Here is a 15,197-nt window from a genome sequence, read left to right as displayed (position 1 = left end):
CTCTTGTGAACATAAGTAGAATTGCTACCATTTCCAGGTATCCCCACCAGAAAGAGAAGTTGACATTGTCCTCCTTTCTGCGTTCCAGGAAATCTGACATCAATGATGAAAACGTTGGGTTTGTCAGCAAGGTGACAAGGATCTCAACAGCTGCCAGGTCGGATGCAGCCTTGGATATTTGAATATGCAGTTGCTCGTCGGCTTCTTTCACATAGTCTAGTAGATTGGGTCCTAATAGTCGCCATAGGGCCTGGCATGTAATTTTGTGTGCTCGCATGGCTTTGTTGAACTTTTTGCCAGCCAATGCTGCTTCAATGGTGTTCTGTCCCATTAGACCAGCTTCAACCCAGGCCTCTGCCAATCCAGATCCGTGCATGTGTTCTCCAATAACTTTTAAAAAGTTCATTGAAATGTGTAGCCCTCCTAGACGTGGAATGAGTCTCTTCTTGTACTCCGGATTGCACCACTTCAACTCCATGAGCTTGCAATAAAGTGCTTGATCCACACTCAGTACCGTGTATTCTTGTCCGAAGCGAGATGAAACTTCCAAACATCGCTCCACGACTGTTTTGAGTGTATCTATGACTATGACATTCCTATTTTTAAAAGAAAATTAGAAATGTCAATATCGCGTATACTTTTTTTGACGGCCATTTTGTTTTTTGGCTGATTTAAGCCCTAAATATGTAATATTCAGCTTGGTATTATTTTTTATCGTGATCAGCACCCTCATATACAGCTAATAAGCATGGATACCAAGTATTACTACGACATTCCACTTTTCTGAAGAAAAAAAACAAATATCGCATAAACTTTTTTGGCGGCCATTTTGTTTTTTGCTGATTTAGGCCCTAAATATGCACATTTCAGCTTGGTATCCGTTTTTTTCGTGATCAGCACCCTCATATCCACCTAAAACGCCCGGATACCAACTTTTACTCAGAAATGCCTCTGCCAAAAAAAAATCAGAAATTTAGCCGTCTATTTCACCATAGGAGCGCCTCTTCCTGGAGAATATTTTAATGATTATTATGACGTCATAGGTCACGTGGTACAGGCGCCATCTTGGAAAAACCTAGCACCTTGAAAATCTCTGAAACCACTCCATGGAAAAAATTGAGACCTGACTCATTGTCACCGACTCCCCATGGCGAATAAGATATGTTAATGATGATGTCATCGGTACCTTAATTATGATGTCATAATTCGGCAAGTACAATGCTTGATTCGATCAGTATGAATTTTTTTCTCTGCAATTCTTGGTCCGATTGACATGAAATTTTCACCATAGGAGCACCTCTTCCTGGAGAATATTTTAATGATTATTATGACGTCATAGGTCACGTGGTACAGGCGCCATCTTGGAAAAACTTAGCACTTCGAAAATCTCTGAAACCACTCCATGGAAAAAATTGAGACCTGACTCATTGTCACAGACTCCCCATGGGGAATAAGATATGTTAACGATGATGTCATCGGTGCCTTCGTTATGACGTCAAAATTCGACAAATTCGTCAAAAAAAAAAAAAAAAAAAAAAAAGTTATCCATCCGATTTTTTTTTTTTTTAAATCATCAACTGTTGGTGTGATGGACACGACATTTTCACCATAGGAGCGCCTCCTCCTTTATAATATTTTAATGATAATCATGACGTCATAGGTCATGTGTTACAGGCGCCATCTTGGAAAAACCGAAAAACGTTGCACCTCCACATCTCCAAAACCGCTCTATGGAAAAAATAGAAACGTGGCTCATTGTGAATAACTCCATATGGGGAATAGGTGTTGTTAACGACGTCATTGGTGCCATAATTATGACGTCATAATTCGACAGGGACAACACTTAATCTGATCAGTTTGAAATGTATTGAGCATGATCTATGAAACAATTATTTAGAGAATATAAATTTATGATGTCATCGCTCACGTGGTCTGGCAGCCATATTGGATCAAAAAAAAAAGAAACGTTAAAAAACAGAAGAGTTGGCTCACACAAAGTTGACTGCGCAGGGTAAGTATTCTATGAAGTTTATTATGTTTATTATGGAGTTTTTTTATGGAGTCATCTCGTTTATTATGGAGTCAGACAAGGTGTAACATGTACTTTGGGTCTTCAGCCCAATGTGCGTTTGTTGAGCTGTCACAATGTGATGATGTTGCCTTTTATTACCTTTTCTATATAAAAGATGTTTTGCCTTTTAACAAACACATGTCCAAGACATTCTGGCTTGAACACTGTCTCCCTCCTATGGGTGGTGCTGCTGTTGTAAAATGATTTGGAGAGATCTCTTGTCCTCTAGGCTGGACACAGACAAGGTGTTGGAGAGACCGAGGCAGGGTTCGATCACAGAGATCCAAAGAAGGGAAGTCCTTGCTGATGATGTGAGGTATGGTATTGACTATTTCTGTGCTGTAATGGTGGTGTAATGGGAAGGTATAGATGGCACCAAATCATGATGATCTGCATCATCTGCTTTGGCATTATTTGCATAATTGAAAATATTTGGCCCAAGGCCTTCCACACACTTACTGGCCAGACCTGATGTTCCACTGAAGGTGATTTGGAATTTCTAAAGGGAGCCGGTGATAACTCACCGACTCTTTGCGAAATACATTGTGGGACCTTTTACATCCTCTGATGACCAGTGCCTGTATACAGGTCCTCCACATTATCGTCATTCCAATGGATGAGCACAAATTGATGCCTCACCTTGCATGTAAACACCTGGGTGGTAGTTTATAGCTGGGTTGAAATTTGAATCCTGGCTGGACAATGCAGAGGTGAGTGTGTATACATCCAAGCTGCCCTGCCAGCTCTACCTTGTTACTTGGTAATTCATTTTTCACTGATTCCATGTATGTTCAGATTTGATCAAATCAGATAATTGAAGAAATCTTATGATCTTCTTCTTCTTCTTCTTTAACAGCCATAATTATCCCACCTTGTGGGGTCGGCCGGGGGAAGCTTGGCCCGAGTCTTCATAAACTGGCTGGCCAGGCCTCAGAACTTGTGGGCCAGGGTCGGAATTCAAACCCAGGCTAGACAGCTTTGAGGCAAGCTTGCGTACCTATAGGCCATCCTGTCAGCCAAAGAAATGTTACATTTCAAAATAAACAAGAGAGTTCTTCTTGAAATTCCCCATGAACCACAAATTTGCGAACTTAGTAATGGGGAAAATAGGGTCATGGACTTATACTTTATAATTTGTCCAAACTATTTGCTTAATTAACACATTTATGTATTGTTTTTGTGTTATTTATTTTTATGAATAAGAGTGTTAAGAACATAAAATAAAGTATAATTTTCCTGTGTTATGACATAAAGTAAAGTTTATTTTCTTGAATTATTAAGATCACTAACAGTCACATGTTGAAAAATCAATGGGCCGAGATGCTTTGAATGAGGTAATTTGAAATTTATAGAAGAAAAATAAGAGGAAATAGAAGAATCTCTATGAAAACCTTAATAAAATAAACTGCTGCTAGACAGAATAACTTGAAAACTGGATTTTTTTTTTTGTTTTTTTTTGTATACTGAATCGAGGATCGTGAAAGAGCTGACATTTACTTCACAAACAAATCAACCAGACAAACAAAATATATAAAAAGAGGGCGCGGAAGACAAGAGAAGGGGAAGCACACAAACACTTGAGAGCACACAACATTTAAGAGCAGGGAGATGTGTGGGAGGGAGAGGGCTTGGGGGGAGGACGTGTGGGAAGGGGGGGGGGGGGGGGTGGGAGAAGTATAAAACACAAGGACACCAAGGACTTCCAGGACAGAAGTTGATATTTCAAAAAAGTGGAATTGGGGTGAAATTAGCGGGGATAGAAAAGATCAAGGTTTTGGATGGGGGAAGATAAGAGATGGTGGTGAACAGCTGTTTTAAAGACCTGGAGGGTGGAGTGGGATTGAAGAGAGTGAGGGAGTTTGTTCCAGAGGCGGGAGAAAAGAGGAATGAAGGAGTGAAGGTGAGCAGAGAGTCTTGATTTTGGCAGTTTAACCATAAGAGGGTTGCAGGCAGATCTTGTGCGACCTGTAGGAATATTTGCGGGACAGAGCCCAGAGAGAGCTGGGGGGGGCAAAGCCAGAGAGGAGTCGGTAGAAGACGGAAAGGCCACCAACCTGCCTGCTGTGAATGAGTGAGAGGCCCTTGGAGTTAGCTTCATCGCGGGAGATTCCAATGATTCTGAATGCTTTGGTTTCAACAGCGTGAAGACGAGCTAGGTGTGAGGCAGGAGCACCAGCCCAGAGGGGAGAGCAGTATTCCATTGAGCTGCGGATGAAAGCCTTGTATGTGGTGAGGAGCTCAGGTGTGCCAAGGAAGGACTTCGCACGACGGAGGATGCCCAGTCGGTGACTGGCTTTGGAGGCCAGATTTGAAATGTGGTTTTCCCAGGAAAGATCATGGCAGATAGTGAGACCCAAAAGCTTGAGTGACAGAACCTCTTGGAGAGGATTATTCAGAAAGTGGATGGGAGGGTTGTCCAGTCGGTCGTTGTGGAGAGACATCGTAAGAGTGTGAGATTTGTCAGGATTGAAAGACATGTTCCACTTGTTTGCCCAGTCTGTGATTTTGTCCAGGTCTGCAGAGAGTGAGGAGGCTGCAGACTGCTGATCTGAGGGATGAAGAATGGAGCGACAGAGAGTAGAGTCATCAGCAAAGAGATAGAGAGGATTTTCAAGAGAGTCAGAGAGATCATTGATGAAGACCAGAAAAAGCACAGGGCCCAGAACACTGGGCTCCTTGGGGAACTCCAGCCTGAACAGGAAGAGGAGATGAGAGAAACCCATTCAGGGCCACACGTTGACTATGACTAGAGAGGAAGTCTGCCAGCCATGCGTGGAGATTTCCATGGATACCAAAAGAGGAGAGTTTGGTGAGCAGAGCGGGGTGCCAGACCGTATCGAAGGCACGTGATATGTCAAGGGAGACAGCTCTAATTTCCTGTTTGGCATTGAGGACCTCCATCCATTGTTGAGAAAGCAGAAGCAGCATGTCCAGAGTAGAGTGACCAGGTCTGATCAGGATGACCAGGATGTTATCGCTAAATAATAAATCAAACTCCCGGAAGTTGTACAACTTGTTTGGGAGAAAAAAAAGACTGCTTTTGGGTGTTTCTAGTAGATTGTAGTAGTTCACGGCAGCAGATGTCAGTCAATCCCCGACTATGCTCACTGCGACACGCAAAATTGAAATATCGCGCTCCGTAGCAATCGGAGCTCCCGGTCCACCGGGACCAGTTGCGGTGGGCGAAAGGCCACGGGGAGGGTGTTTATTTTGATTAACCTCACACTTTTTGCGAATTATTTTGTGGATTAAACTTACCTTTTTATACAAGGTCTAGGCTCATGAAAGAGCTACGACACAGAACAGATCAGGACACAACAAAACAAAGGGAACTGCAGGAGAAAGTGGAAACGCCAATAGCAGGGCGGAGGGAGAAGGTAGACAGAGATGGACAAACAAGGGATGCAGGTAACGATGAGGGGTAGGGAAAACGCAAAGGGTGGACAAGATGGGTACGTAAACAAAATTTTTATGAGGGGTGGGGGTGGTTTAAAGGGTGTAGAAAATATTATGACTTTGGATAGGAGTTCAGGTGTGCCAAGTGACTGAACTTGAGATGGTGGTGGGCTCCTTGGGAAGTGCCAGCAGCTTTGAAGACCGTGGGGGAAGAATGAGATCGACGAGAGTATAGAAGGTGGTTCCACAGGCAGGAAAAGAGGAATAAATGAGTGCAGGTGAGCAGTGGTGCTGGATTTAGGCAATTTGACTAGAAGGGATTGATGGTGGACTGCACGTATCCTAGAGGGGTGGGGGGAGGGAGAAAGGTGGGGGGAAAGCATGGAGAGGACAGAGGATGCAAAACCAGAAATGAGGAGGAAGAAGAGAGAGAGACCACCGACCTGTCGGTGATGACAGTGGTAGGCCCATACATCAGCTTCACCGCGAGAGATTCCAATGATCTTGAAGGCCTTGGTTTCTACGGCGTCAAGCTGAACAAGATGTAAGGCAGTGGAGCCAGCCCAGAGGAGAGAGCAGTAATCCATCAAGAGTAAGTAATCCATCAAGCTGTGGATGAAAGCCTGGTAGGTGGATAGTTCAGGTGTGCCAAGGAAGGACATTGCATGATGGAGGGTGTCCAGTTGGCATCTGGCTTTGGAGGCCAACTTTGAAATGTGTTTTGCTCAAGAGAGATCATGGCTGAGAGTGAGTGAGACCCAAGAGTCCGACTGAACCTCTTCAAGAGGAGGATTATTGAGAAAGTAGATGGGAGAGTTTGCCGAACAGTCCTCTTGGAGAGAGAGTGAGTGTGTGGGGTTTCTCAGGATTGATAGACATAGTCCAAGTGTAGACCAGATTGTGATTTTTTTGTCAAGGTCTGAAGAGAGGGAAAAGGCTGCTTCCTGTCTGTCAGAAGTTTGAGGGATGTCACGGCAAAGAGTGGAGTCATCAGAAAAGAGATGAAGAGGATTTACCAGAGTCAGAGACGTTGTTGATGAAGAGATGGGGCCTAGAACACTGCCTTGGGGTACTCCAGCCTTGACCTGGAAAGGAAATTAAAGGGCTCCATTGAGAGCCTCATGCTGGCTACGAGAGTGGAGGAAGTCAGTAATCCAAGAGTGGAGTGGGGACTTGGTTTCCATAGGCAGACAGTCTGGAGAGTAAGTTGGGATGCCAGGCTGTATTGAAAGCTCAAGATATATCCAGAGAGGCGGCTCTGATCTCACATCGGTCATTGAGGCCCTCTACCATTGTTGGGTGAGTAGAAGCAGCATGACCAAGGTAGAGTGACCTGGTAAAACTTGATCCAATAATGCGATTGCGATGTTGATGATGGCGGCAATAAAGATGAGTTGATGGTGATGATTATGTTGGAGGGTTTGAGTGGGTTATTAACGCACAGGTTGTAAACCTGTGCGTTATAGCGTTTGCCTGGGAATTTCGGGCGCTCAAAAGTGAAGCTAGTTTCTGTCACCCATTTCTGTCGCTCATTTCTGTCGCTCAGATGTGTAAACATGACGTCATCAAATCTATATTTATAGGATAGGTTATAGGAGATATATATGTTATAGGATAGGAATATAGGACCCAAATGACCCAGAGGACCCAAATGACCCAGAGGACCCAAATGACCCAGAGGACCCAAATGACCCAGAGGACCCAAATAACCCAGAGGACCAAAATGACCCAGAGGACCCAAATGACCCAGAGGACCCAAATGACCCAGAGGACCCAAATGACCCAGAGGACCCAAATGACCCAGAGGACCCAAATGACCCAGAGGACCCAAATGACCCAGAGGACCCAAATGACCCAGAGGACCCAAATGACCCAGAGGACCCAAATGACCCAGAGGACCCAAATGACCCAGAGGACCCAAATGACCCAAATGACCCAGAGGACCCAAATGACCCAGAGGACCCAAATGACCCAGAGGACCCAAATGACCCAGAGGACCCAAATGACCCAGAGGACCCAAATGACCCAGAGGACCCAAATGACCCAGAGGACCCAGAGGACCCAGAGGACCCAAATGACCCAGAGGACCCAGAGGACCCAGAGGACCCAGAGGACCCAAATGACCCAGAGGACCCAAATGACCCAGAGGACCCAGAGGACCCAAATGACCCAGAGGACCCAAATGACCCAGAGGACCCAAATGACCCAGAGGACCCAAATGACCCAGAGGACCCAAATGACCCAGAGGACCCAAATGACCCAGAGGACCCAAATGACCCAGAGGACCCAAATGACCCAGAGGACCCAAATGACCCAGAGGACCCAAATGACCCAAATGACCCAGAGGACCCAAATGACCCAGAGGACCCAAATGACCCAGAGGACCCAAATGACCCAGAGGACCCAAATGACCCAGAGGACCCAAATGACCCAGAGGACCCAAATGACCCAGAGGACCCAAATGACCCAGAGGACCCAAATGACCCAGAGGACCCAAATGACCCAGAGGACCCAAATGACCCAGAGGACCCAAATGACCCAAATGACCCAGAGGACCCAGAGGACCCAAATGACCCAGAGGACCCAGAGGACCCAAATGACCCAGAGGACCCAAATGACCCAGAGGACCCAGAGGACCCAGAGGACCCAAATGACCCAGAGGACCCAGAGGACCCAGAGGACCCAAATGACCCAGAGGACCCAAATGACCCAGAGGACCCAGAGGACCCAAATGACCCAGAGGACCCAGAGGACCCAAATGACCCAGAGGACCCAAATGACCCAAATGACCCAAATGACCCAGAGGACCCAAATGACCCAGAGGACCCAAATGACCCAGAGGACCCAAATGACCCAGAGGACCCAAATGACCCAGAGGACCCAAATGACCCAAATGACCCAAATGACCCAGAGGACCCAAATGACCCAGAGGACCCAAATGACCCAAATGACCCAGAGGACCCAAATGACCCAGAGGACCCAAATGACCCAGAGGACCCAAATGACCCAGAGGACCCAAATTCTATGTATGTTTCTATGATGATGTATGTTTTGGTGAAAGTACATAATGTGAATACTAGTAGCAATTTTACAAAAACCATGGCATAATTTCAAATCTTGACCCGAGATGATAATTATGCTACATCATAATTTCCATGTGCCAACCTGGGCGGAATCCAAGTGGATTCACTTGACTTGTTGTATTGACGGCCAATGTTAAATATGTGAATAAATGTGGGAAATAGTTCGCCAACCCACGATTATTCCAAAGCACAGACCGCAATCCACAAACTTTGTCTCTATAAATTCATCGCGAATCTGTGAAGGGGAAACCCATGAACAGCAAGGCCCCCTTTACTTCAATTTTAATATAATAATGATTTTAAAGATAGTTTTAAAAAATCCAAAAGTTTGGTGCTGCTGAAACAGTCTTGTACAACAACCACCCTTTTACACTATAATAAGATGGCGTTGAGTCAGAACTTAGGCGATAGATAGAGGATATATTGATTGCCATCGAACGCAGCGTCAATCAGAATTGCACATAGCCATATTGGCAGCTTCTTCTTCACCCTGATACACATGCCATACCCTCTCATGCTATATAGCAATATATTGCTTTTTTTTTTTTAGCCACGTCGCAGATGCTGCTCATAGAGTGCCCTCTGCTGTTGTTGTTGTTGTTCTTCTTGTTCTTCTTGTTCTTGCAGAGAAGACAAAACCTCAAAGCTCCACCCATTCTAGGAGAGCCTTCATGTAAACAAATATCCACCATTTTATTAACTCGCATAGCTTTGAGGCCTGTTTTGTAGGCCCGTGGTGTCTTCCTCTCTCACACAGTTTTATTTCAAATCAAATTCGATATATCATTTCATTTTTCACAGTCGCTAACATAGTTTTAGACTCGGTTGAAAAAAAACGGGAAGAAAATCCGATGAAAGTTGCCCTTTATAGAACGAAATGAATTCTCAAAGGCCTGTAACTTCAAGTCCATCGAGATTTTTTTTTTTTAAATCGCGGCATGGTCAGTCATACACCGCCCGAAATAAGAGACGGGAAAATGCCGAGATATATATATTTTGTTTAAATCGCGGAATGGTCAGTCATACACCGCCCGAAATAAGAGACGGGAAAATGCCGAGATATATATATTTTGTTTAAATCGCGGCATGGTCAGTCATACACCGCCCGAAATAACAGACGGGAAAATGCCGAGATATATTAAAAATTCGTCCATTTGATGACAATCGTCACGATGAAATATTTAATTTATACGTCGTCACAATAATGTGGAGAGAGGAGCATAGCTTCGTTCACGTGTCGCTACACACGAGAAATTGCCGAGATATATTTTTTTTTAAATCGCGGCATGGTCAGTCATACACCGCCTGAAATAACAGACGGGAAAATGCCGAGATATATTAAAAATTCGTCGCCACACACGGGAAATTGCCGAGATATATTTTCACTTTGCACAAAAATAACATCAAGTAATCGAATCAATAGGAATGTCCTGTGCCTATAACATCGACGTTATAGGCACAGCTGCATCTAGGCATTGTGTAACATCGACGCGGCTTTTGTTTTAATTAAAACTTTTTGTACTTGGTTTTTAAATAGATATCGCCCCAGACATGATTCTTGGAAGTATTAAGAAGGCAATTTGTCTATTAAGATTCAGCTATAGATGTTTTATTGTTGGTGGTGGTAATGGAGGAAATGGCTTGTGCAATCGTGGTTGCAGCATTGGTTTGGTGGCCGGAGACCTGCCAAGTGATGTCGAGGAAGAGTTGAGCACCTTTGTGAGCCGCAGGGTCGCACGTGATGGTCTCTACAGAGGCATCGGCAGTGTTGTGTCATTAACATTGGGGTAATTATTTCTCTATATATTTACCATCTTCCCCATCACTTTTATTTAAAGGAATAATGAGAATAAAATCTTAACTTGTACTTGAAATTTAGTAAATAAATAAAAATATTACCGAATAATAAATAACCAATGTGCCAGTAGGAAAAGCAAAATTACAAGCGGAATAAATAAAAATCGAATGTGGTGGAAGGAATAAAAGGAGCAAAGCAAAAATCAGACCTAAGAGGATGCTTCCGAGAGAGGGCGGCACTTTGAAGGAGAGACAAACATTTTCAATCACAGCTGCTTGTAGAACCACTATACCAGATGATGTGCCTATTGCACAGTGGAAGAGCTATAGTAGTGCTGGCTGAGCGCAACGTGGTGCAGTGGATTCAGGCAGAAGAGTCCTGAAGGCGTTCAAGACACATGAACCACCACGGTGGTGGTGCGGTCTCATAGAACCTGTGCAGGAGCCCCGGAGGCACAAACAGCACACGGCTTGGCACAGTGGGTGCAGACGAGAGAGAGAGCATTGAGAGTGTCGACAGCTTGTAAAATGGTGCAGCGGAATCACAAACCCGGGAAGAGAAATGCCACCAAACAACAACCACCACTTCAAGTCATGATTGCCAGATGAGCCACATCCAAGTACTGGATGAGACTCCTCTCCCCTCAAAGGCTCGGTCTCTATTGTACTGCTGAGATTCCGGCACTCGTCAGCTCTCTCTCTCTCTGAATCATTCTCTCGCAATTGCTTCCTGCCAACTCTCAAAATCTCAGTGGTTACCAGCCAGTCGCTCCTCATGATCTACACATGATTTTTTTTTTTTTTCAATCAGGCCAGTTGACTCAAACAATGGCAAGATTGAATCAGCCATAGCAGGCAGACACACAAATGCACATTCATAATATGTTCAGCCCATCTGTAGGTTGAAAATTGGTGCGGGCTGAGGGGGAATGTCTAACATACATTTATAGCCGGCGAAGCCGGTGTTGTGAATGAACGCGTACGTATTATGTTGAAAAGCCAGATTTTGCTGGATCCCTTGAGAATTTCGAAGCTTTGACGCACCAAATCGCTCAATGGAGGCCGCCATCTTGCGGATGCGGAAGTATGCATAACAAATTGAAAAAAGTTCAATAGGAGTTTGTTTCACCCGTCTTTTTTTGATTCACAATCCTATGCACCTCTAATTTGTAATTAAAATACTTTAAGACCAACCTCGGCCCGCACGGGCCTGGTTATCTTCAACGAAAATCGTCACCAAACACCGGAACCAATGAGATTCGAGCATTTGAAAAAATATTTCAAAAACCAAATCACTCAATGGAGGCCGCCATCTTCCGGATGCGGAAGTATGCATAAAAAAATTGCGAAAAAGTTCAATAGGAGTTTGTTTCACCCGTCTTTGTTTGATTCACTATCCTATGCACCTCTAATTTGTAATTAAAATACTTTAAGACCAACCTCGTTCCCCGGGCCCACACGGGCCCTGGTTATCTTCAACGAAAATCGTCACCAATTACCGGAACCAATGAGATTCGAGCATTTGAAAAAATATTTCAAAAATGCTTTTTACCACATTTCGGATGCTGAAAACGGCGTCAAATATTCTAAAATTGACGAAGAATGATTTTTTAGAAATCTCGTGGCCGTAGGGGATAGTTTTTCACGGCCGGAATTTTTTTTTTTTTTTTTTTTTTTTTTTTCTATACTGAATCGAGGCTCGTGAAAGAGCTGACAACCGCGAGGGAAAGACAAAGACAGCACATGGGGACCACGAGGGAAAGACAAAGACAGCACATGGGGACCACGAGGGAAAGACAAAGACAGCACTGGGGGACCACGAGGGAAAGACAAAGACAGCACTGGGGGACCACGAGGGAAAGACAAAGACAGTACAGTGGGACCACGAGGGAAAGACAAAGACAGCACATGGGGACCACGAGGGAAAGACAAAGACAGCACATGGGGACCACGAGGGAAAGACAAAGACAGCACATGGGGACCGCGAGGGAAAGACAAAGACAGCACATGGGGACCACGAGGGAAAGACAAAGACAGCACATGGGGACCGTGAGGGAAAGACAAAGACAGCACATGGGGACCACGAGGGAAAGACAAAGACAGCACTGGGGGACCACGAGGGAAAGACAAAGACAGCACTGGGGGACCACGAGGGAAAGACAAAGACAGCACATGGGGACCACGAGGGAAAGACAAAGACAGCACTGGGGGACCACGAGGGAAAGACAAAGACAGCACTGGGGGACCACGAGGGAAAGACAAAGACAGTACAGTGGGACCACGAGGGAAAGACAAAGACAGCACATGGGGACCACGAGGGAAAGACAAAGGCAGCACATGGGGACCACGAGGGAAAGACAAAGACAGCACATGGGGACCGCGAGGGAAAGACAAAGACAGTACAGGGGGGCCGCGAGGGAAAGACAAAGACAGTACATGGGGACCGCGAGGGAAAGACAAAATCAGCACATGGGGACCGCGAGGGAAAGACAAAGACAGTACAGGGGGACCGCGAGGGAAAGACAAAAACAGCACATGGGGACCGCGAGGGAAAGACAAAGACAGTACAGTGGGACCACGAGGGAAAGACAAAAACAGCACATGGGGACCGCGAGGGAAAGACAAAGACAGTACAGTGGGACCACGAGGGAAAGACAAAAACAGCACATGGGGACCACGAGGGAAAGACAAAGACAGTACATGGGGACCGCGAGGGAAAGACAAAATCAGCACATGGGGACCGCGAGGGAAAGACAAAGACAGTACAGTGGGACCGCGAGGGAAATACAAAAACAGCACATGGGGACCGCGAGGGAAAGACAAAGACAGTACAGTGGGGATCACGAGGGAAAGACAAAGACAGCACATGGGGACCACGAGGGAAAGACAAAGACAGCACATGGGGACCGCGAGGGAAAGACAAAGACAGTACAGGGGGACCGCGAGGGAAAGACAAAGACAGTACATGGGGACCGCGAGGGAAAGACAAAATCAGCACATGGGGACCGCGAGGGAAAGACAAAGACAAATCTTCAATTTATAAAATATCCGAAGTTGAGACGGAATTCACCGAATTAATCAAGAAGGAAATTTTATAAATTTTAATCTCATCCAGAATGCAAATGGTGTCATTTTGAACTCGGTACGGTACCTACTACACCTACCTACTACCAACTACCTAACCTACTGATGCCATAGTGATGGGTAAAATAGTGGCAAGAGGCTTTGGCTTCGCCGGCTCATTGCGGCTTTGCAGTCGGGTACTAGTAACAGACAACAAAATAAAATACCACCTACTGGCGAATAACGAATATAACATACATCATTTAACAAGCTACACACAAGAAAAGCACAATTTCCGTAAAATATTGCTGTTAGATTACTTGATGTGAGGAATTCCAGGGTTGTGTGTTTGGCAGTGGAACTGAAGATGTAACTGCTTGCTACTGCTGCTTGTTGGACCAAGAAGAATCAAAAACCAAGGATGAACTGTCAGAAGAGAAGTCGGGGCAAAAGGATATGGAGCCTGTGGAGGGAGATGGAGACGAACCAGAAAAGGAGGAAAAGGTTCGCCAAACGCGGTGCGTCGTGAGCAAGGGTTATGTGGTCTGCTTCCTCGGTCAAACTGAGAAAACTCTCGAGCTATATCCTTTTTGGTATTTGTTTTTTTGCGTGTCATTGGATTGCTTTAGCATGATTGGGGTCGCTGGGTAGGAGGAGAGTGTGTTGCACAAAAACGGGTACGTGATGTTAAATTTGAATTGTGATTTTTTAAATTTAAATTTACCCTAAACATGGCTGAGAGCCACTAAATGTGAAGGGCGACAAAGAAAAAGAAGAAGAAGAAGAGGAAAAACTGGCAGAACCTTCACCTATTCCTGAAACAAGGAAACCTCTTCACAGGACCACTGTGCAGGAGGGGGTAACTAGGCCAGGCGGAGCTGTGATGTCATTAAAAGCCAACATGCCGTTGTTGATTTCAGTAAGAGGTCCTTAACCTACTTTCACATTCAGACAAGAGCTGGACAAGTATTCAAAGGGAGTCTGGGCCTACTTGAACAAAGAGGTATGAGTATATTGTTACGGACCGCAGTTAAGATGTTACTGGATTTGCCGAGCGGATGGCGCCGCGGCCCGAACCATTTACCAAGACTAAGACCCGATTCCTTAAACGTGGGCCAAATCGTGCCACAGATATTCAATGGGGAAAAGACAAAGGCGACACGGATGTGAAGAAGAGGAAGACAGAAGTAGGGAATACGAATATAATTTATTTGCTATTTACAACCAAAAGTAACCAAGGAGAAGGAAGGATAACAAAATAAAGACAGAAAGAGGGACGGACCAGAAGGACACAGTGAAAATTCTAGCTTACCTATTACAGTCTTAATTAACCCAGGACAGAACAAACAAAGACGGACTCACACGAATGGGGAATGGAGGCAGGAACGATTGGCTGGACCGGGAGGAAGGTTCAGCTTGGACCAGAGGACGGCCGGGCCGGGAGGGAGCAGCCGCCACCCTTCCTCAACAGCAACCTGCCGTCAACGCTCAAGCTGCGGCGGTCAAAGCTGCGATGGTTCAAAGCTGCTGTGGTTCAAGCTCCGGTGGTTCAAAGCTGCTGTGGTTCAAGCTCCGGTGGTTCAAACTGCTGCCGTGGGGACGTCGTGTGCTTTCTCAGGACTCCTTTTCATCACTCCTGCGCACTTCTCTCAGAGGCTTCCTTCTCACTTCTTTCGTGCACTTCTCTCAGAGGCTTCCTTCTCACTACTCCTGCGCACTCGTGTCAAAGGCTTCCCCCGCGCTTTTGTCTGCGGCTTCCGCGCGCGCTTTTTATAACGCCGCAGGCA

At 45.5% G+C, this 15,197-nt stretch overlaps 1 protein-coding gene across 1 annotated transcript in view; it reads left to right on the top strand.

The window, feature by feature from the left end:
• The window catches only part of C5H17orf75 (chromosome 5 C17orf75 homolog), a 37,454-nt gene that overhangs the window by 5,125 nt on the left and 17,132 nt on the right, over positions 1 to 15,197 (top strand). Inside the window, exons 3-6 of the mRNA XM_078778952.1 lie at positions 2,301 to 2,387; positions 10,212 to 10,337; positions 13,767 to 13,993; positions 14,358 to 14,413. Of these exons, the coding sequence (XP_078635078.1) occupies positions 2,301 to 2,387; positions 10,212 to 10,337; positions 13,767 to 13,993; positions 14,358 to 14,413 (496 nt within the window). The remainder of the gene's footprint in view (positions 1 to 2,300; positions 2,388 to 10,211; positions 10,338 to 13,766; positions 13,994 to 14,357; positions 14,414 to 15,197) is intronic.

Source organism: Myxine glutinosa, chromosome 5 (genome assembly GCF_964187855.1).
Source record: "Myxine glutinosa chromosome 5, kmMyxGlut1.1, whole genome shotgun sequence".
In the NCBI taxonomy this organism is placed as follows: domain Eukaryota; kingdom Metazoa; phylum Chordata; class Myxini; order Myxiniformes; family Myxinidae; genus Myxine; species Myxine glutinosa.
Note: the sequence above shows the minus strand (reverse complement) of the source record. Positions and strands in the feature narration are given on the sequence as shown.